This window comes from Aspergillus fischeri, genomic scaffold (genome assembly GCF_000149645.3).
Source record: "Aspergillus fischeri NRRL 181 1099437636266 genomic scaffold, whole genome shotgun sequence".
NCBI classification, from domain to species: Eukaryota; Fungi; Ascomycota; class Eurotiomycetes; order Eurotiales; family Aspergillaceae; genus Aspergillus; species Aspergillus fischeri.
The window spans coordinates 2,509,822-2,530,190 of record NW_001509760.1 but is presented as its reverse complement, the minus strand read 5'-3'; the positions used below and the strand labels follow the sequence as shown (position 1 = coordinate 2,530,190).

Here is a 20,369-nt window from a genome sequence, read left to right as displayed (position 1 = left end):
TTTTTCTTTTATTGCTTCCTTCGTCTCTTTTCTTTCCCAATCGTCATCCGCACCCAAGTTGGCAGCTTCCTCTCTCTTGCGCTGGGGCACCTTCTGCACCAACAACTTCCATACTAGCCAGTTGAAGGGGACCGATGATAAGGTCTTCTACTAGAGTGTAAGAAATGTCCATGTGCATCTCGCTCAGAAACGAAGAAATAAGTGAAGAAGAAAAGAAGCTGAAAGGAAAAGGAAGAAAGTAAAGGCTTTGCAAATATCACAAGACAAGAAATTAACAACCATGAGAGACTAATTGAACACAGCGTGCCGGGGAAATTGGAAGGTGGCAAGGAAATAACACAGAAGAACAGGCAAAGGAGGAAACGACATCACGCTCAGGACTCCCCGCCAGAGGGAGTGGGCTTGTCACCGGAGGGTGTCGATGTCGAGGCCGCAGGAGAGTCCGAGGCGCCTCCCTTGCTGAAGCCGCCACGGCCACCTCTTCCACCACGTCCACCGCGGTCGGTAGCACGGCCACGTCCGCGTCCGCTGAAACCACCACGTCCTCGGCCTCCCTCGCTGTCACTAGCACCTCCGCTCTGGTATCCGCGCTGGGATGTGTTGGTGCCTCTGTTGCTAGCTTGCCAGGTGCCGGCATTACCACGGTGGGAACCGCGGTCCTCGAAGAACTTCAGATTAGGCTTGCGAGGTTGGCCCGGGGCGCTGGGCTTCTTGTGCTCGGCTGGCTGACGATCAAGCGCGGCCTTGGCTTCCTCGACTGTGGCGAAGGTCACAACATGGTTGTACTTGCCCCACTTTTCGACCTTGAGAATCTTCGCCTTATCCTCTTCGGGGAACAAATCACGAACCGCCTGCTCGTTATCGACGTTCGAGACAAACAGTCCGTTGCTCTGCTTTTTCTCACCTCTGGGCAAAGGGGATTCCGAGGGCTTCTCTGGCTGGGCAGTGCCGTTGGACTCGACGGTAGCCGCCTTGTCCGGGGAAGCAGCACTGGGTTGAGGTGCGGCGCCAGCAGAGGGCTGTGGGGTTGCAGGCTTAGGAATTACGGGGACAGGGGATGCCCGAGAGGGGCCCGCAGCAGGTCCCTTTGCCTGAGTTTGCTGCTGGGCGGGTGCCGCAGCCCTAGCGGGAGCAGGAGGGGCTTGACCGAACTGGGGAGGAGTAGCGCTGGGGATACGGGCGGTAGTGGCTGGAGAAGCTGGAAGGCCACTAGCTACTGTCTGACCCGCAGCAACCTGAGGCTTTCCAGTACGGTGAGCAAAGTTGAAGCCCTGAGCGCGCATCTCCGTCGCAATGCGACCACCCTCAATCTCAAGGACGAGGAAGCCAAATGCGGCGTCTGCAAGGTTGAAGTTCCACATGTTCTTGAAGGCGCTCTCATCGACTTGCCCGGCGGCGTTGCCTGGCGCAGTGGGGCCACCGAATGGATTTCCACCGTTGGCGACAGTAGGCATTCTCTGAACGACGTCGAGAGCGTTGTCCAAGAGAGTCTTCTGAGCTTCGTTAGAGGAGATAGCGGCTTCCACTTCACCGCGGACGGTCTCCCAAACATCGTTGAAAGAGGCCTTGGAGGCGGCGAGTTTACCGCGGTAGTGGTCCAGAGAGGGATTGACGGAGAACTCGTTGTAGGAAGAACCATAGCGGAAATGGAGACCAGCTGAGATGGAGAAGTCGGCCTTGAGGGTCACGGACAGCTGGTTCAGCATCCCCTCTCGAGCGGGCGAGGCGTGAGTGACGAAAATGCGGGTCTCCGACGGGTCGTATACGCGGTTGGCTGTGTCGATCAGCTCACCCATTTGAAGCAGAGTGGTCCACATGGTGCCTTGTCCACCAGCAATTGTGGTCTTGCCCTCGCCATTGTCAAACAGCTTGTGCATGACAACCGCACCTCCCAGACCAAGCAGACGAAGCTTCACACCTCCGATATCAAGCAACCGCGAGTTAGCCTCGTCAATGATGTGCAGATTGTTGACCTTGTACTCCCCGGAGCGGAATTTCTCCAGCACCCGGACATCCTCACATGCACCCCAAACGGTGTATACGGGAACATCGAGTGTGAGCCGCTTGTCAAGCAGCATTGGAAGTTCGGAAAGGGGGAGTTGATCGGGGGTGAATCGTTGCTTAATAGACTGCTGAGGGGGAGTCTGGGCGATCGTGCGCTTCACACTTTCGGGCAGCAATGGAGAGTATTGTGCCACATGCTTGAGAGTCCTATAGCGCGTTTTCGTAACAAGTCAGGATTATGGCTGACATCGAACAGTCGCGAACAAAACGTAGAGTCCAACTCACTTGTCTGCAATCCGCTCAAGAGAGGTATCATCGTAGAAGCCAAAGTCACCGGTGTGAATGATATGATCAGCACGGGCCTGCTTGGCCAGCTCATTCAAAGATTTCAGATTTCCTGCGCAAGATGTATGTCAGTGCCGGATCTTCAGCGACGTTGTCTGCAACCGAAGCTGTAGCTCCTTCATGCGACCTACCTCTGACATCTGCGATACACAACACTCTGACGGGGCCGTTTTGAATCACCCGGCCATTGTTGGGAAGAAGAGGGGCGGCGCCAGGCACAGGACCAGTGGCAGCCGCAGCACCGTTCGGTAGAGAATAGCCTTGGGAAGCAAAGTTGTGAGGAGGACGGGGCTAGAAAAACAGTAAGATAAACTTGTTAGCTTCAGATCCCAACAGCGACTGCATGCGAGCGCTCTACTGAACGCGTAGCTCTCGCAGTGAGAACTGGATAAGCTACGCAGGGAAAGCAAGACGGGGGGGGGGGGAGACAAGCACGGCGTGGGGAGGTCGGGACAACTTACAGAAGCCATGAGTGGGAATCAAATGAAAGCACGAAGAAAAGGATCAACGATGCTCGACAAGGAGGAAGCGGAGATGAAGGAGGAGGAAGAGAAAAAAAGCAGGCCGGTGGTTCGTTTAGGGATGCTGGAGTTGGGCAAGTTGAGTCTGTTCCTGTTGCTCGTTGGTTTCGCCCCGAAAAGAAAGCCCGCCGTCACCAGCTTATGTAAGCGGCCACCGCAGGGGCCAGTGCTGCCGCAAGGGATTCAGCAGTTGGTCCACATATAAAGACGGTGTTACGCTGCTACTGCACGGATTATTGATCTAGTCTCTTCAGGAGATTGAAGACAGGGTGATGGAGACAAGTGGTTTGTTTCTTTCTCGCTGTGTTTCTGTTCTGGTGGCTGGGTGTCCTATTCAGCCATTCTACCTCCGCCTTTTCCTGCGGCTCAATCCATTCACTGCACCTGGTTTCAGGATGTTTTGGATGTATTGTCAAGAAAGAAAAGCAGAGGGAAAAGAGAAATAGATGAAGTTATCTGGCGCTACGTAATGGATGGCCACATCTCTATGTTAAGAGCACACATGCAACGCCTAGTCAGCTCAACATCAGAGCTCTTGCCTTTCTTCGCCCAGAACCTGCTGGCTGCCTTGCTCTCCCAGGCTGGAGCTTTCCTCCTGCTTTGGTAGCCTGACTCGAAGAGATCCGGGTCCCTGTAGCGCTAGCAAGGCAAAATGCCCACCAACTGTTGGACGCGCTCGACACAGCACTGGAACACCGGGCGTGTTACCTTCCGCTGAGGTCGCGATATATCTATCTGAGAATGGCCAATTATGCTTGCCACTGGTCATGAACGCCCACAGGTCATCGACAAATTCGCTGCAAGTGCTGCTGTCAAGTGTGCCTGCTAGCCACATGTTCCAGTCCGACTTGGCCCAGTCTTGCCGGCTGTCTAGAGGGACACCGTATTCACCTCTTACTGACTTGAAGAATGCACTGCTCATCTGGTGAACTTCCTTGGGGAAAGTTCCAAGGCCCAGCAACACATCTGGATAGAGGTTATAAGGTATCTTCCACGAGGATGGCTTGTCAGGATACTGCAGCACGAAATGAGTCTTTTGCCCATCTGTCCCCAGCCCTTGAGCGAAGAGTAGGTCGGCTCGTGAGTCTGCAATGTTAGAATATTCGGTCAATCCTGTAAGTTCTCCGAATGCCTTGAGACCAACCGCTGCTTTGATGGCGAGGTTAGTTTCATTGGCCAGCGGACCAGCAGCATCATTTGACGACAGCTGCTCAGCGATGTCGATGCCATTTTCCACCAGATAGTCGGCATATCCTTTGAGGATGTCGAAATACTGGGCTGCCCATGCCTCATCGCCAGTTGCGCGCACATATGCCAGAATAAGAACCATGAGGTTGCCGCACTCCTCGATGGGCATCGGTTCCGCTTGTTGATCATCATGTCCGACGGCGTTGGGATAATGGCTGCCCATATCGTGGATCACATACGGTTTGTGCCAGCGCCCTGCTGCGAGATACTTCATCATCGGCTCTAACAGGAGTCGGATATAATCCGGATCCATAACCCAGTATATGGGAAAGGCAGGCATGATGACATCCACCGTGTTAACATTGCCATCGCTGGAGAGCTCCTTGATGAAGGCTAACGCCTCGCTGGTGTCGAGAGTATCATTTGGAATTGTCAGATCAATTCCCCCGTACGCTTGCCGAGTCGACACTGTGACGATGTCCGCATATTTTTGTCCCGCGACCGATTCTGCTGTGGTAGACAGTTTTCGGTCGAGTATTTGGGACTCACTGAGGGCATCTGAATAGTCATCCAAAAAGTATGAGACTGCTTTGTATGTATCGGGATACTCTGCCCTATAATAACCCGTGTATGCCTTTCCAAGATAGTTGATCGCCTTTTCCCGCACATATCCAATGGCAAAAGTGACTTCCTTTTCACCCGTCACAACTCCAAGTTCATGAGAGAGTGCCACGATGTCGCCAGACTTGCACTGCTGGCGGCCTGCAGCCAGCCTGCCACTTTTGGCGAACTGTGACATTACTAGGGCTCTATTTCCCGATGCAAAGGAAAGCTTTGAAGAAGCTGTTGGTCGCGATGCAAGTATAGCTTCTCCCCACGTAGCCATATCACTACTCTCAGCGTACAGCGTAGCATCCTCGACCTTCAATGAAAACATCGCAGTAGATCCTGCATTACTAAACTCGCAGACAGCCCCTCCAGATTCACCCGTCCATCTCCCATCAATACTCGAGAATACCTGTACGCTATTCCCAGAAGTTCCAGAAACAGACACTGTCAGATAACCTATGGCAAAACATTAGCTCCTCGTCAACAATCGCACAACACACACCCACTAAAAGGAAGCGACTGCCGCAGATAATTCGCAGGCGACACCGGCGAGAAGAAATCAAGCGTGACCATCACCGTTCCAGCACTAGCAGTAAACACCGAATGAGTCGCCGTATACTCCGCGCCATGCACAACAGCCGGCTGGACGTCTTTCCCAGGGTCCTTCACGCCCATCAAACTATACGTCTGATCATCAACACGCACCATGATGGACCAGCCAAGGTCCTGGCCGGCCCAGAACTGCGGCTCGGCATATGGTAGCATCTGTACCCGATCGCTGGGCATCCATGCTGACAGATATGGATTTCTTACTGCCAGCGGGTATGAGGGAGGTAGGGCTGGCTGGTGAATGACGCGTCCCCGTTGGCCTGTGCCTGTATAGAGCGGAGCCACAAGGGTACAGAGCGAGGTGAGTAGCCAAGATGTGATACCATAGAGATGCATCCCGTAGACGATGTCTTGCTGCGTGGAGTTATCAGGGTTGAAGTATTGCAAGCAGGTAGGGAATCCAGAATATATCGGTATGAGGATACAGTAGGTCAAGGCTAGCTGTGGATACAATCGGCTTGCTAATAGATTGCGTATCCCTCAGTGCAGGAATGTCGATCTTTCAGCCATTGATTTCGTCATTGGTGTAGGCCGTCTGTTGTTTTCCACAACCACAACTCACTGAGGGCATGGGCTCGCTGAGCCACTATTACCAGAACATATACAATACGATTGCTTCAAAATAATGAAAGAATTTCCTAGTCGATAAAAATAGGTGGGCAGCAGAAGAGTGAAGGAAGGTCAGATTACAGGAACGCACTGGTGGGGACTGGGGATAGATAATGCGGGGAAAGCCATCGTATGCGCCTGGACGAGTAAGCTCAAGCAAAAACAGCTCTATTCCTAGAAATCCCAATGTTCGAAATATGGACATCTACCTGGATCCATATCCTCAGAACAATTAAATTAAAGAGCGTCAACCATCAGCTTGGCGTTCTTTCCCTCACGGCCTTTACCAATGGAGCTATCCAGCGAGACAGATGTGGAGTTACGGATATGGTACGGAGAAAGAGATAGACAACGCATTCGAGCGGAGGAAGCTATGGAGGAGAGTCATTTATAGACAAGTGTTTGAGGATGTGCTCGATTGGCAAGCTCAAGACTATCAAGATCAAATTGCGATCAAGTAGATGTTCTCAGTCCGAGGACAATTCAAATCTGGGCTCTCTCCACCCGCCTTCCAATCTCATCAAAGTGAATCTGCTTGCCTGTAACCAGAGCCTCCTGGAGATATGCGCCAATCTCTACGGCTTTGACGGCGTTGCTCAGCTTCATCGGGAGTGGCGTGTTATCCAAGCATGCGGCGGTAAATTCATTGGCCTCCGTCACGAACGCAGGTCCGAAGCGACCTATGAAATTAGAGGGAGCCTCACGAGTAATACCTCCCGAATGGTAGAAGTTCACCAGGTTCCGCTGCGGGTTGGAGTTGACAGACAACTTGCCCTCGGTGCCGATGACTTCTGTGGTGTCTTCTTGGCCATGCGCCATCATGCGAGAGCAATAGTAGTATGCAATCTTGCCGTTGTGGAATTCAACAATTCCAACAGCATTGTCATAGTCGTTGAACTTCTTCAGCTCCGGTTGCACAGCGGTTATGCCATATGCAGAGATCGTCTTGGGGACCACATCATCACCGAAGAACCACAGAGTAAGGTCGATGTCGTGCACGGACATGTCCACGAAGACGCCTCCCGACCACGCAGAGTATGCGACATAAAATCCAGAAGGATCATACTTATCGCAGGTCTGGCTCCGAAGGACTGAAGGTCTTCCGATGAGCCCCTGGCTGATCTTGTCGTATACGTCACGGTAGGACTCGTCAAATCGTCGAGAGAAGCCGCACATGACCTTGAGGTGTGGCTTGGTTCTGGCTTTGTTTACGACAGACTTGCACTGAAGTCAAGATTCCAGTCAGTATATGGTACGGTGTGCAGGGGATGTAGACCTTACCACTTCAACATCAGTAGACAGCGGTTTCTCACAGAGGACATGCAAGTCGCGATCGATAGCTTTGATCGTTTCTTCCGCATGGACAGGGGTTGCAGTACCGATAGCGACGGCCATCAGTCCTGGATGCTCAAGCATCTTATCGTAATTGTCATAGAGAGTGACACCGTACGGCTCAAGATTCTGTCTTCCCCAGGCGATCTCTGCCGGGTCAGGCGAAAATGCAGCCACCAATTCAGCACGGGGAGTGCGGTGCAAGAAGTTGATCGCATGGAGCTTGCCCACTCGACCTAAGCCAGCCATGCCTACCTTAAGCTTCTGTACTGCCATTCTGCTGGTCTGTATTGGAAATTGAACAATGAGTTTCGGCGGCAAAGATAATTCGCTAGGTATTTCCTATAATGTTGAAAAGAAGACTTCAAAGCTTTGCTCATCTCGAGGGAGTCGGTTCATCAAGAAATTCGAACAGCTTTATAGACAGGCAACGACTGAGGGCTCCATCTTCTCGATTTTTCATCGCAGACTGATTGTGAGGGGTAATTTGAGACCAGGCAAGTATCTCCGGAGGTAGATTGATCTGAGAAGGATCATTTTACTGGCCAGACAGATGCTGATGATTGACAACGATGATGTGCTGCTGGAAGAGTGAAGGTGGAGCGGAAAACTGGAGCAAAGAATATGGAGAGAGTTTCCCTTTGCAGGCGGAAAGACTTGCCTATTCGGAAGAAGAAGAATAATTATGACAAGGTTGGGCTCAGGCCTGGGAGTTCCCACTCTTAGGCTATGCCGAAACCCAACCTAGCCCAAAGCTTGGTGGGTCTAGGCCTGACTGGGGCGGGTTCCACAGGCCGGGTCCTAAGTCTCATGCCTAGGTTGTACTCCCTTTTATGGGGCCGGCTTCCCCAGCACTTGAGCTGTGTACTCCTCAGCGTCCGATCGTTCGCTCCTCCGGATAAGAACTCTAAGAACAATTGCATTGAAAAGAGAGTAAATGACATAAAGCACAGGCAACATTCTGTGAATAACCAAAACTTTCCATATACTTTGGTCCATCCAGGCTTATGCAGGTGAAATAGGTATCTGTCAGCCGACCAGTTGCATTCACATACTGATACTCCGACACCCCGGGCACGGATTGTGGCTGCTGGAAAGACACGCGGATATTCAATCCGCTGCCAGTGCCCCAAATTATGGCGGCAACCTGGCTTCCAGGCATGCCCGACTGGGAGAAGGCGCCGTCATACCAATCTGAGTTAGAATCATGGACTTTCTCCAGGATACTATCATTAGAACCGCCGTAGTAACATGAATACTGCCATTTTCGGTAGTGGTAACGGCGAGAGCGGTTCCAGGGCTGGCGTTGGGGACTGAAAAGCTGCCAGGTTTCCAGCCCGAATCGGAATCGTAGGCAATCTCAATACGATTGTTTTGAGGGTCTTGGAAGTACACTCTGGGCGACTTTATCAGCGGTCTTGCTAAACCATGCAGCTAGAATTGGATGCACCAGCCTTATAGCCTGGTTATGTTGCGCGAAGGACGTTACGCCTATGGCTGCTCCAGGGAGTGCCGCGCCCAGGTTAGAGAGAGTCTGCCATTCTTTTGAATTTTCTGGATAGAGAGAACAACATTATCGAGGGAACTCTTGCATTACCTTGGTAATGTTTACCATTCTATCCGTATTCTTGGATTGAATTATCGGGCGACCGGGCATAGACTCGGAGAACTTGGGTGGGCTCCCACGGTGCTGTTGGTTGCGACTTGGAAGTTGTAGTTGTTGAATCCACCCGTGTACCAGCCGAGGTAGTGTCGTGAACTGCCTCCTGCAGGGTGTTGTTGTTGGAGATGGATCTATTAGAGACATTAGGTTTTACGCAACTGAATGGCAGGCATCTCACACTGTCAAGCGCCAGGGATGTAGCAGCGAGGGGAGACCCGACTTGCGGTTGGCCATTATCCTGCCAGGGTATCATCCATTTTCATATGGACTCTAGCGAATCCCGCCGCTTGGATCCTGAGTATACACCCTCAGGTGATTGCTGTTGTTGACAGCCGCAACTGGACAGCCTGCATCTTAGGTTAGTCTACCTCTTGTAAAGATTATTGAACGTTGACTAACGGGCTCCGGAGCTCATATTGGGAATTGCGTGCTAGACAGGTAACTAACTTAGAGAGAACACTGGTGAATTGACGGTCAGATGAATCTTCAGGGAAAGATGGATTTTGTGTGACTGGAAGGAACTGTAAGCTCCTTGGATAATGCGGTGAGCAGTGAGAATCCCCTCTGTTAGCAGATCACACAACTCAAAGATTCAAACTATGAGTGAATTTAACACTGATACCACAAGGTTCAGAGAATTAGGGCCAACCGAGTCTCTCCTCGCCTCTACAGGGTAGCATGGCCGCGGGCCTGATTACCTCCAGGCGCAAACACCCTGTCAAGCTGGTCCTCCCCGGCACACGGCGTGGTCCTAGGAAGCAATTTGAGCCTGTTGAGCCCCGGCTGTCCGAGGGTAAATTGAGATTGATCATTTAGTTAGGCTCCTTACTGGATCAATTGAGACACTTATCCACTCAAAGTATGAAAATATGGACCGGGCATACCATTGCTGCTACCTTAACAGTCGTCTCCTACTCTACCATTCAAGGTTAGTTTGAAACCTTATTTAGAATTGCTAAGAAAAGGTAGTATCTGTAGGATTTCCGGAACATATTTTGTGGCTTTTTTTTTGTGTGGTTCTGTATACATCTTTGTCCTACTAGCTGCCTATTATAAAGATTAAGTGCCACCATCAACAGCTCGCATGCAATAAGACCATTCCAACCATTCTTACCATTCATGACCAAGACTTCTTTGATGGACTCTGCGGATATGTTCCTTCATATTGTCACATCTGTTAGATACCTTCTGGCAACCGTCCACCGGACAGCAGTAGGAGTCCTTGCAGATATGGACTGCCTTCAAGTGCCGTAACAGGTCGCTCTCTCGGCCAAAGGTGCCAGTATATTCGCACCCTTCCCATTTACATCGCAGCTGGACAGCTTGATTTCCCCGTCCAACGCTTAAGAACTTAGCTAGAACAGGTGTGATGTTGGAAAGATAGGCTCTAGCTCACCGCTTTGTAATACGTTTGTCATGAGATGAATCCCTTTGCAATCTTGCATTACCGCAGCTTGCAGTCTCGGTAGAAGATCCCACGTCGAAGTCCCTCTTGGGCCCCCTGCGAATACATTGACCAGATGACTCGCCATCGGTGATATAGTTGTTGGCCTTGGGGTCGGGGACATGTTGTGCTCCCATAACGTCATGGCCATATGCGAGCTGCAGATCTTTCAATGTTGGGAATTGGAATGGATTGTTAGAATATCCATATTCAATGTCGTCTGGAAAGAGAGATACGGAGCCAGAAGTATTTCCTTTGCTATTTTGCAAAGGGTACTGAGGTATGTCCATTGAGTTCGCAAATGTATGAGGAACGCAAAGCCCCGATAGATTAAGACCGACCGATTCAGGGATACAATGAATCGTCTCCAACTCCAATTGGGTTGGATAGAAAGAGCACATGTTCCATAAAATAGCTTATTCGGGATGAGAATCCTGAGACTTGAAGACCGGAGATGTACCGCCGCAAATTCAGTGCATCACTCCAACTTGTTTAAATAGGATCTGTTCTTAAGCTGCTGTGACATATGCGGGATCCTCCTCATAGTCTTACATAGCATGGTACTCAACTAGGGAGCACCGACTGGAGCACTGCTCCTGCCATTCATGGTCCTCTGTGGGACTCTTCTCCAGAACTATGATGTAGTACATTTACCTAGCCGTGAACAAAGCGCTGCTTGAGAACCATTAGTGCAGAAAAGTCCAATAGGCCTGGCTTCTATTGTTGGAATAATGTCACAAACATGATGTACTTTCCTTTCTTGTATCGACTACCCACTGAAAGCAGCAAGTATTGGCATTGACAACCTCAGCTACATCTTTCAAGCCTGTCAACTGGCACGTAACGCAGACGACCTCACTGTGTATGCCACCCTATATGCCATATCCGCAGACAGACACTGTGGAAATGAGTCTAGAAGCTCGATTCGGCTTCGAACATGACAACTACGTGACGTTTGACAACTACCCATAGGTCCATATGTGACCAGCATCCGCTTCCTGCCCCATTACCTCCCCCCCCCCTCCGAGTGCGAATGAGAAGGCGGGCCCTGTGCCAAAGCATGGTTGACCTAGGGGGACTAAAGGAGATATGAAGAAGCTTATGAAAAACATACCTTCAGGTTGTCACCTCACAGCTTGAGTTACTGTTCCCAGCTTCACCGTTGGGAGGTGTTAGCCGGTTTGGGAACATGGACAAGGAATACGAAGCATTTTATCCGCTCCACAGCAAGACATGTCTCACATAGATGTCCTCTAGTGCAACTGCATCCGACATTACCTTCAGGAAACGAACTCGGGGACGAACCTCAGACCTGGTGGATAAACACAACCAGCGTTACTGGGATCCGCAGTGGCAGGTGCTATTGACGCATGCTGTGGGGGACTTGGCAGCTCTTCATATTATGCAAGGAGCTTCGGAGTACTCCGCAGCCAACCCTATTTACCGTATCCGCCAGTTCTAGGCGCATTCATGGAACATGCATAGACGTTAGCAACCACCGGTATGGACTGCCCATGTTTCCTCCTAGCGTCGAAGGTCGAGCACACCGAATATGTCCGCTCAAGGAAAGAGACATGAGTAGGACTCTCTCTCTCAAAAGACGCTTGCAGTTTGGAACCCTCTAACCTGACCTTCGTGCCCTACGACCTGCGCCGCGCGCCGTGCGCCGTGCGCCGTGCACCTGATTTGGTTTGCGTCATGGAAAGCTATATGGGAATGCAGCAGAGTATACTCAACTACCCTGGTATCATGAACTGTCTAATAACCATCCTCCAGGTATACCCAAGATATAAAGGCATGCAGGTTGGCGGCTCTGATTGCTACAATGTAGACGATTCAAGCGGACAGAACCTTACTTTTGAGTGACCTTCTACGATAAAAAAGCAACAACCAAAATGGCTAACTACCTTGAAGGTAATTCGAATGCTACCTTCAATACGTTCAGACACTCACATTCATCAAACCTTCAGGAGCAATTGTAAAACTCAACCAACCAACAGCTGGTATCTTCTCCGCCACACAGATAAGCGATGCAGAAGCTGTTTCGTCTGCCCTCCAAGTTGCATCCAAACCTGACGTTCGTGTCGGCTTTGGGCCGCTCAGCTTTTTTGGAGTCGTCACAGTATGGTTACAGCCTTTGATTTCTACTCTGCAATAGCAAGTGTCTGACTTCTTCCGCCAATTAGGTCTCTGGCTATGTTGACACTAGCACATACGAAGCGTCGATTTCGGTCGCTGTGATTGGCATCAACATTGGCACTCTGACTGGAAACCTCCAGGACGGGATTACCCTCAAAGTTAACCTGATTGCAGTCAAGGGCGAACTCCGGTTCTACCTTAAGAATGGCAATGAAGTGTGGCTGCACGTGGATCTTAAAGTGCTTTTCGATGGAGATTATAACGATGATGTCAAGATAATCAGTCTCTAAATGTAAGATTGGTGGGAAATAGCGAGGGACAGGGGTTACGTTACCGCGTCTGGTGTGTTCTGCATTTGGTAGTTAACGGTTTTTGGACGGGCCTCGGTATAGGTTTTTCTCCCTGGTCTGTTAGGTTTTCCCTATACTGTGATGCAAATGCAGAGGCGTGTACAGTCTTTCTGTGCCTGCTAATGTCATATCATACTTGAGGTTATCCCTTGTGTTTAATGGTGTAAGCTGTGGCAGGTTTCTACAAATCTCTTGCTTTTGTACCATTACAGCAATTCCCTATTGGACGCTGTCGAGGTAGTCATGGGCTGTCTGTTTAGTGTGATCACCGATGCTACCCTAAACAAATAACCAGATTAGTCTGTATTAGGTCCCGTAGTTCAATGAACTCTAACATGAATATTCAGCTAGTTCTATTTCTAGATCACAGTGGTAAGCCTGACGGTGTATATATGTAGGCTAAAGGTGTCCCAACAATGCACTCCGTCTATGGTTTCATGTTCATCCCCATAGTTCCTCAGACCATCTTCTGCACAATATAGCAAATCATAGATATAATTCTAATGCAGACTCAACGGACAATGATCTACAGCAGCGGAATGATGGGCAGACCCCGGAAGGTATCCACGGCTACAGTGCACATGCACAGTCAAAGCAATGAAGACATTCCATGAGGCCTATGACACGGCGCAAAAGTGGGTCTTAGGTCTACTGGTGACCCGCAGAGCCATGGATCCGGCCCGCTTAGCGCCCGGCGGGTCAGCCGATCCCTAAACCAATTCCAAATTCTGCATAGTTAGGATATAGATCAACTGTTCCATACGGGAGGACGAAGCATACGGAGTAGTAAGCACACGCTGCACAACAATGGCCTGCATCTTTTCGGGCCTTGAATTATGTTGTTGTCATATTTTGCTTCTTTGTTCTAGTACCAGCGAAGCAAATGTGGTAGATCCCCGCTAATAGACTCTCCATGAGGCGTATATTCGAGCGGCAAGGCCGAAAGTCAATGATTCTGCTCACTTAGCCTACCTAGTAGGGAAACGTGCTCTGTATAATCATTCCAAATTAGTGGGATGAACCATGGAAGTAATTTAGCATTCTAATTGGTCCAGTCCAACTTCCGCGGAGTTCATGAACCTTTACTGAAAACAGCAGGAGATGATGGACAGTCAAGATTATTGCAGTCAGGGTTGGGTACGTCCTCTGTAGAGGTTGCCAGTATAGACAATGCCTGCATAAGTATGAGGTAGTGCTCAGAGAGACTAAGGTGTTGATATAATGTATCTAGCGGAGCTTTGTTTTAAGCCACAGGCTGCAGCATATATAGCCACTTCAGAAGAGGTATGCTGATCATCAATCATGGTTCTAGCAACTAACTAACCATGAGTCTTGCCAGATACTTTCTGCAACTGTAGTTTACTGTCTCTGTTCCCTGTCTGAGCTGGACATATTCAACACTGTGGTTAGTGAAATAATATGATAAACCTTCTAACATTAACATCTCACCTAGATGTTTCTCCTGAACTTTAGATAATTTCGCGCCACCTTCTAATTATTGTGCTGCCGCTACTTTTGCAGAAAACTTTAATTCCCAAGGGTCCCAAGGGTCAAAGGTTGTGTGTGACCCACGTGTATGCCCAAGACGGACACAACTATCATCACTGGATTCTGGGTTATGATAGTCAAACAGGCATCAGCTCGGAACCAGCATCAAATAGACCCAATTCAGGTAGTATTATTGGCTTTCGGGCGGTCGAAGACATCTAGATGAGTTGATCGTTCTGCCATTCCGGGTAGCCGGACTTAGGGCAACAGAATTTACTGGTCATAGTCTGGGAGGGAACTCGTTACATTGAAGCAGTTCTTGAGAAAACGCCTGATATATCCGCTGGTCTGGTAGATATTTCGGTTCCTGCAGGACAAAAGTGCATGCTAACAAGGCAGTACGCTTTTAATGTCCTCAAGGAACGAAGGCTTTGCAGCTGGACTTGCATTTGCCTCCGACTTCGGTTCAACAGCAACCATGCCATTTGGAGACGAGAGATATGCTTGGGTCGCCATCTGGACAATGCATGTAAAGGGTTTCAGTGATCTATATTGGAAAACAAGAGGAAATAGTTGCTTTTGGAAGAGATCGTGGATGCGGACATGATAGAGGACGGATGGCTATCATTATATATTTTCCACGACTTCAGTTTGTTCATCGGCCGACCAAATCCGACCCAAACTCCGTTGATCAGAGGAAAACTGTTAATTTCCCCCTTTCTGCTCTATGTTGAAGAAATTATCTGGATGAGTGCGTGTTCGTGTTGAGATCGGAGTTAAGCGTCGGGGTGGTCGGCCGACCAGAATCTCCCTGTGATTCGCTGAGCGGACGAAATCATCAGGATCTCTCGACCCTCTTCCTACTATTCCTGCGAACACAATTTCCATCAATGAACCTGAATTCTCAACTAGATAAGCAGGATGGAAACTGGTACCTCCGCCCATCGACGTGAGGTTCGCGCTTGTCAACGATGCCGGACGTTGAAAGTCGGCTGTGACAAGGCGAAACCAGCATGCCGCCGGTGTGTCAAGGCGGGTGTAAGTTGCGTGGTACGCCACACTGGGAGAAACAACACCGATAGAGCATCTACAAATGGTGACACGAGTATTCTGACGGAGGCTCCGGATGATTCTCTGCGAAACAGGGATGAAGTACGTCTGGCCCGATATTTTCTGCTGCCGTCCACTCACAGCTGTACAGCTCACCGGCAGCTCCATATCCAACGAAAATGTGTCCTTTCATTCCCCATTAAGCTACCAACAATTAACACCTCACAAGCGCAATCGCAATCCCGTGTCTTGTATCCGTTGTCGCCGATTGAAAGTCCGATGTGATCGACAGCAGCCATGTCACAGGTGCACAAAGGCAAAAGCAGTCTGTGCATATGGCCGGTCAAGCGGGCCTCACCATGATTCTGACGGAGAATCTTTTGCGGACAACTTGAGTGCTGCCGTTCGCTTTGCCGCGTGGAGTGGCCGGTTCCGGACAGACACTCACTGGATAACGCTAGTCAGGGAGGTGTGTCCTGTAATTAAGCCTTAAATGGGCTCCAGCGGACATTGCTGACGGCTCATCAGGTTGAAAACTCTCTATCAGCACATGGTTCCGGACTTGCTCCTCACAGCCATTCGAGTCATTATAATCGGCCCGATATATTGTCGGATCTTCCTTGGGGACTGAAGAAGGTGGAATCGAAAAGTGCACTGCTACAGCGCATGCCGACTCGTGTGGTTGGAGAGAAGTTGATTTCTATGTATATCGACGTTGTTGAAAAGACGCACCATTTCCTGGACCTGCCAGTATTCAAGCAACAGTTGCTGCTCTTCTGGCACCACCCTAGGGAAGCTGAAGATGGCTGGCTAGCCCTGCTTTTTGTCATTTTCTACCTCGGCCAAGAAGCCCATCGTACCGTCGCTTGTGGTTCGACTGACTTACTCCTAAGCGTACCGCGAACCGAGTTCTTAGAAGTATCGCAAGGATTTGTCCATCGCACCTCGTTCGTTGCACACCCGAATCTGGACATCATTCGCACTCTATGTCTCATGGTCGTTGCGAAGCAGATGGTGCAAATGTCTTGCTCCGCGATGGATACTTCGTGGTGCCTAACGGGGTTGATATTGCGCATTGCCATGAGCATGGGTTTGCACTCGGTACAAGTGGACGACCCGAGGCTGGGAAAGGCTGAGCGACAGACGCTCAACGTTCTCTGGACGTCGATCATGTATCTCAACCTCCGTCAGTCGGTTCTGACGGGAATGCCAATCCTGCTCCGGCCGCGAGATTACACTTGCGCATCTCCTCCCAGCATCAACGGCTGTCCTAACGGAGCTCTCCCGCGGCTGAATTTGGGGGAGGAGTCAGAGACCTTCCATGTCCTTTTCGGACGCGCCGTCCCACTCGCAGCTCAATTAATGGACCTGAGCCACGACCCGACTCGATCAGAAACCTATGAGGCTATTATGCACTACACAGCGGAGACCAGACACTTGCTGGTCCATGCATCAGAAACACTACGAAAATCCCACCCGACGACCGGCGAAGCCCGGCAAGCCATCGTGCTCGACGTTCTATTCCGCCGGCTCCTCCTGTCCGTCCACCGTCCCTTTGCCCACGATGAGCGTGCTCCACTCCGGTATCCTCTCTCGTACTGGACATCCTTAGACTGCGCCCTCGCAATCCTCGTCCACCAACGGGACCTCTGGGGAGCTCCCGCGGACAACTCCCCGGTCAGCCGATCTTTCGCCCGCCTCTTCTGGCCGGACTTCCTCGTTGCGGCCCTCACGCTATCGGTGTACCTGCTTCGAGCGGACACGCCGCTTGATCCGCCGCCGAGCAGCGGGTACGGTGGCATGCCCGCGCGTGCCACATTGCAGGATGCACTGCGCTCGTGCAGAGACATCTGGCAACTAGAGAAAGACAGGAATATTTGTCATTCGCACGCGTTTATATTGATTGATCGCGTTGTTTCAGCTTTGGAGGAGATGGGTCCCGATAGTATACCGGCCTTGAACCGTGCTGAGGTCGAAAGCGTCATCGATGCAGCTAGTACTGGGGTCCACTGAGACGGTATGCAGGATAGAGTGGTGTGACAAGCTACTTGGGTAAGTTATGTCCATTGTCCCGATTACTTAGAGCCTAGTTCTGAACTCATGCAGTTTTCGCACGGTTAATTGCTAACCCTAAGTCAGATATCGTATGATATCCGCCTCGCGGGAGGGATCCTGGTGTATATGCAGCCCTTCCCTGGCCTTAGAGTCTGGCTGATCTCGTAGAAGGAATACCTGATGGATTTTACCTTGGAGTAGAAAGATGTCTTAACATTTTCTCTTAGGGCTTCTTCTACTAGAATTGAATGAGTCGCCGCAGCCATTACAGAATAGGTGGAACAGGACGGAATGATTCTGGTCCAACAAATAAGGCCTTGCGATGCAGCTAACCAGCTACTGCATATCCATTTCTTTCATCAGAAACCCAGCCAGTCAAAACCTGCATAGTCGTATTCGCCGAATTGCCCCTCGTTAGCCATCCACTGAGGCCGGGAGCCAAGCATTGGCAGAATAAGAACTCTCCACTCTTAAGCCTTTGCATTTTCTTGTCTCACATCGGCTGGCTCTCGGGTCACTCTCAGTACGGGTATCACCGGCAGGAGGGTCGTATTGCAGCAGACGATTGCATGGTTCGTGCAGCTAGCAAACATCAAAATCCATAGGTGTTGGTGGAACTTTGTGACTAGTGTGTCTTTAACTGCGAGTAATGAAAAGGCTGGCTGAGCTGAGATTTTAGTCTGCCAAATCAGTCATGATTTGGAGATTGACGTTTATACAGTCCTCTCGAAAGGTATAAATTCACCAATGGTGACACCTCAGGATTAGGTTCCCTCACTTGCACTTTATACTTACTTTAATTTCAGTCTATCAGACACAAAATGCTGCTTAGTGCAACATTTCTCCTCCTTGGTCTGGCGTTCGGGAAACCAGGTATGCTCCCCCATCATTCATCATTGCAGTCATTAATAGACCTTTGCAGTTATACCAAGAGATGATACAAGCCCGACGCCTACTCCCACAGCTCCTACTGACACATGCGCCACCTCGTCTGTGAGCAGCCAGTGGCTAAGCACATGTAACACCACGGTGTTCTGGCCTACCTCAACAGACTACTTCTACGGCCCGACCACAGGTCCTGGGGCATCTGCTGTCATCTGCAATGCCCAATGGGTCGAATACAATGGCCGAGCGGATGGACTTGCCTCACTGGGAGCGACTTCCACTTCGACCTCATACTGGATTTCTCCCACCAGCACCGGGGCGTGCAACACAGACGTCCGGCGTGAGGGCCCAGGAGATCCGCACACTGGCCCCGTCACCACTCTGTGCGATGGAATCACCCGTGCTATTGGCCCTCTGGAGTATGTCACCAACTACTGGCCCGGCACAGGCCCTTGCAGTACATCGATGTTAACCGAGTCTGACACCACTCTGCTGTACCGATCGCCCTCCCCTGTTCCCACCTGTGAGCTGAATACGCAGGATTGCATCCCCATCTGGCAGACCTACAGCAGTCTTCGCTCCATCTACCAGGAGTCAGTAACAACGGAAATTCCAGGAGACACAAACAGCCCCATCCGCCCAAGACAATGCCCCACGACAAAAAGGAACTACACAGTGCAGGACCCCTGCACCAACTGCCATTATCTCCCAGACACAGCAACCCTCTTCTACTGGCCGGTGACCACTACCGGCGGTGATCTCTGTCACCAGAACGGAACCACCGTACCTGCCACCCCCACTGGAAACGGCCCCAACACTGCAGTTGTGAACGGCCATACCTTCATATCCCCAAGTATCTATGTATCCTTCACCAGCATCTACGCGCGTAGCAACCAGCGCGCGCACCCAGGTGGCTCCTGCGGCGGCGACTACGAAGACGTGATTATCTCCGTCAACCCAGAAGCCGTGACATCCTACCGTAACCACCTCAATGCGAAATATCCAAGAATCGGCACAGCCTACCCGTTCGACTTTGCCGAGTTCCAGCCGCATGTCGTTGGGAACTATTCTTTGCCGCTGATCCCATGGGACCAGTACCGCGGTGGATCCCAATGTGTCAAGGGCGGAGATGTCTGCAGCATGATCCGCAACGATTACCTCCCCTGGATGGAGATCCCGGACGTGATGACTCAGATTGATCCCCGGTGGACGGAATGCCACCGCTCGTGGTACATTCCGCCGGTCAGCTTGGTTCCGCTGATCGGTGGGCTGGCACCCCAGCCTACTGGGATGGCTGAGGCAAGTATTGCTCGAGATGCATCTGAATCTGCAGTACCTCAGTCGGGGCTGGCTGCTCCCACTCCGGAGGCTACTAGCAATGGCCATGGCCGGTGACGCATGCACAGGCGCATGCAGAATGCAGTAGACTGCGGCTTACGGCAAGGCTATAGTTGAATCACAATTCTGAGGAGTACTTAGATATGGGAAGAACCAATAAAAGCCGCACGCTTGACAATGGTCCCTGGTTTAATAGTGTATTTGTGCTAAGTAGCAGTGCGATCTACTGACTGGAGATCGAGCAAATAATGCAGGACCATTGGTTTAGAGACGTACTTAGCAATCAAAAGTTGGAACATAACCTAAGGCATGAAGTAAATCAGCGCTCTAAATCTTGATCTTTGCATCACCAGAATCAACAGTAGGTTCTTATTATCCACCGCCTTCCTCAAACTTCAAGTGAGCATCATTTCCCCTGGTAAAGGGCCTTGAACTCATCATGAATACTCTTTTTGAAATCCTCGACCGTCCTCTTGGGCGTCCAACCAAACAGTTCCTGAGCACGCTCCGACTTGGTGCGAGCACTGCATAGACACGTTAGCATGTATTGTCGGGATAATAGCAAAGAATATCTCACTTGGATGCAAAAGCCAACTCCACCACCGCCTCGTCGAACCCAATTGCCTCTGCTCCCTCTTCAACGACAGACTCCTTACCTCATCCGTCTGAAAGACACCAAGACCCTTCCCCTCCGCAATCTCTCGCGAGATATCAAGGAAAGTGGTCTCCCCGGCCTCGGA

General features: G+C 50.7%; 7 protein-coding genes across 7 annotated transcripts, besides 1 other annotated feature; 3 read left to right on the top strand and 4 right to left on the bottom strand.

The window, feature by feature from the left end:
- Positions 1–374: 374 nt before the first annotated feature.
- Positions 375–2,819, bottom strand: NFIA_055650 (uncharacterized protein; the record flags this gene model as incomplete). Its single annotated transcript, XM_001258112.1, has 4 exons — positions 375–2,211; positions 2,290–2,401; positions 2,481–2,640; positions 2,811–2,819. The coding sequence occupies 4 exons, from the start codon at positions 2,817–2,819 to the stop codon at positions 375–377; spliced, it is 2,118 nt and encodes a 705-aa protein (XP_001258113.1).
- A 577-nt stretch (positions 2,820–3,396) lies between these two features.
- On the bottom strand, positions 3,397–5,612 carry NFIA_055640 (putative glutaminase; the record flags this gene model as incomplete). Its single annotated transcript, XM_001258111.1, has 2 exons — positions 3,397–5,123; positions 5,174–5,612. The coding sequence occupies 2 exons, from the start codon at positions 5,610–5,612 to the stop codon at positions 3,397–3,399; spliced, it is 2,166 nt and encodes a 721-aa protein (XP_001258112.1).
- Positions 5,613–6,368: 756 nt separating this feature from the next.
- On the bottom strand, positions 6,369–7,493 carry NFIA_055630 (putative NAD binding Rossmann fold oxidoreductase; the record flags this gene model as incomplete). The annotated part of the gene is made up of 2 exons (XM_001258110.1): positions 6,369–7,109; positions 7,167–7,493. The coding sequence occupies 2 exons, from the start codon at positions 7,491–7,493 to the stop codon at positions 6,369–6,371; spliced, it is 1,068 nt and encodes a 355-aa protein (XP_001258111.1).
- A 1,340-nt stretch (positions 7,494–8,833) lies between these two features.
- On the bottom strand, positions 8,834–9,114 carry NFIA_055620 (uncharacterized protein; the record flags this gene model as incomplete). Its single annotated transcript, XM_001258109.1, has 2 exons — positions 8,834–9,011; positions 9,059–9,114. The coding sequence occupies 2 exons, from the start codon at positions 9,112–9,114 to the stop codon at positions 8,834–8,836; spliced, it is 234 nt and encodes a 77-aa protein (XP_001258110.1).
- A 2,859-nt stretch (positions 9,115–11,973) lies between these two features.
- Positions 11,974–12,003: a microsatellite.
- Positions 12,004–12,219: 216 nt separating this feature from the next.
- NFIA_055610 (uncharacterized protein) lies at positions 12,220–12,753 on the top strand (the record flags this gene model as incomplete). Its single annotated transcript, XM_001258108.1, has 3 exons — positions 12,220–12,238; positions 12,325–12,446; positions 12,511–12,753. 3 exons carry the CDS (start codon positions 12,220–12,222, stop codon positions 12,751–12,753), a joined length of 384 nt encoding a protein of 127 aa, XP_001258109.1.
- Positions 12,754–16,017: 3,264 nt separating this feature from the next.
- NFIA_055600 (fungal specific transcription factor domain-containing protein) lies at positions 16,018–17,364 on the top strand (the record flags this gene model as incomplete). Its single annotated transcript, XM_001258107.1, has 1 exon — positions 16,018–17,364. One exon carries the CDS (start codon positions 16,018–16,020, stop codon positions 17,362–17,364), a length of 1,347 nt encoding a protein of 448 aa, XP_001258108.1.
- Positions 17,365–18,227: 863 nt separating this feature from the next.
- Positions 18,228–19,686, top strand: NFIA_055590 (uncharacterized protein; the record flags this gene model as incomplete). Its single annotated transcript, XM_001258106.1, has 2 exons — positions 18,228–18,279; positions 18,329–19,686. 2 exons carry the CDS (start codon positions 18,228–18,230, stop codon positions 19,684–19,686), a joined length of 1,410 nt encoding a protein of 469 aa, XP_001258107.1.
- Positions 19,687–20,369: the final 683 nt, after the last annotated feature.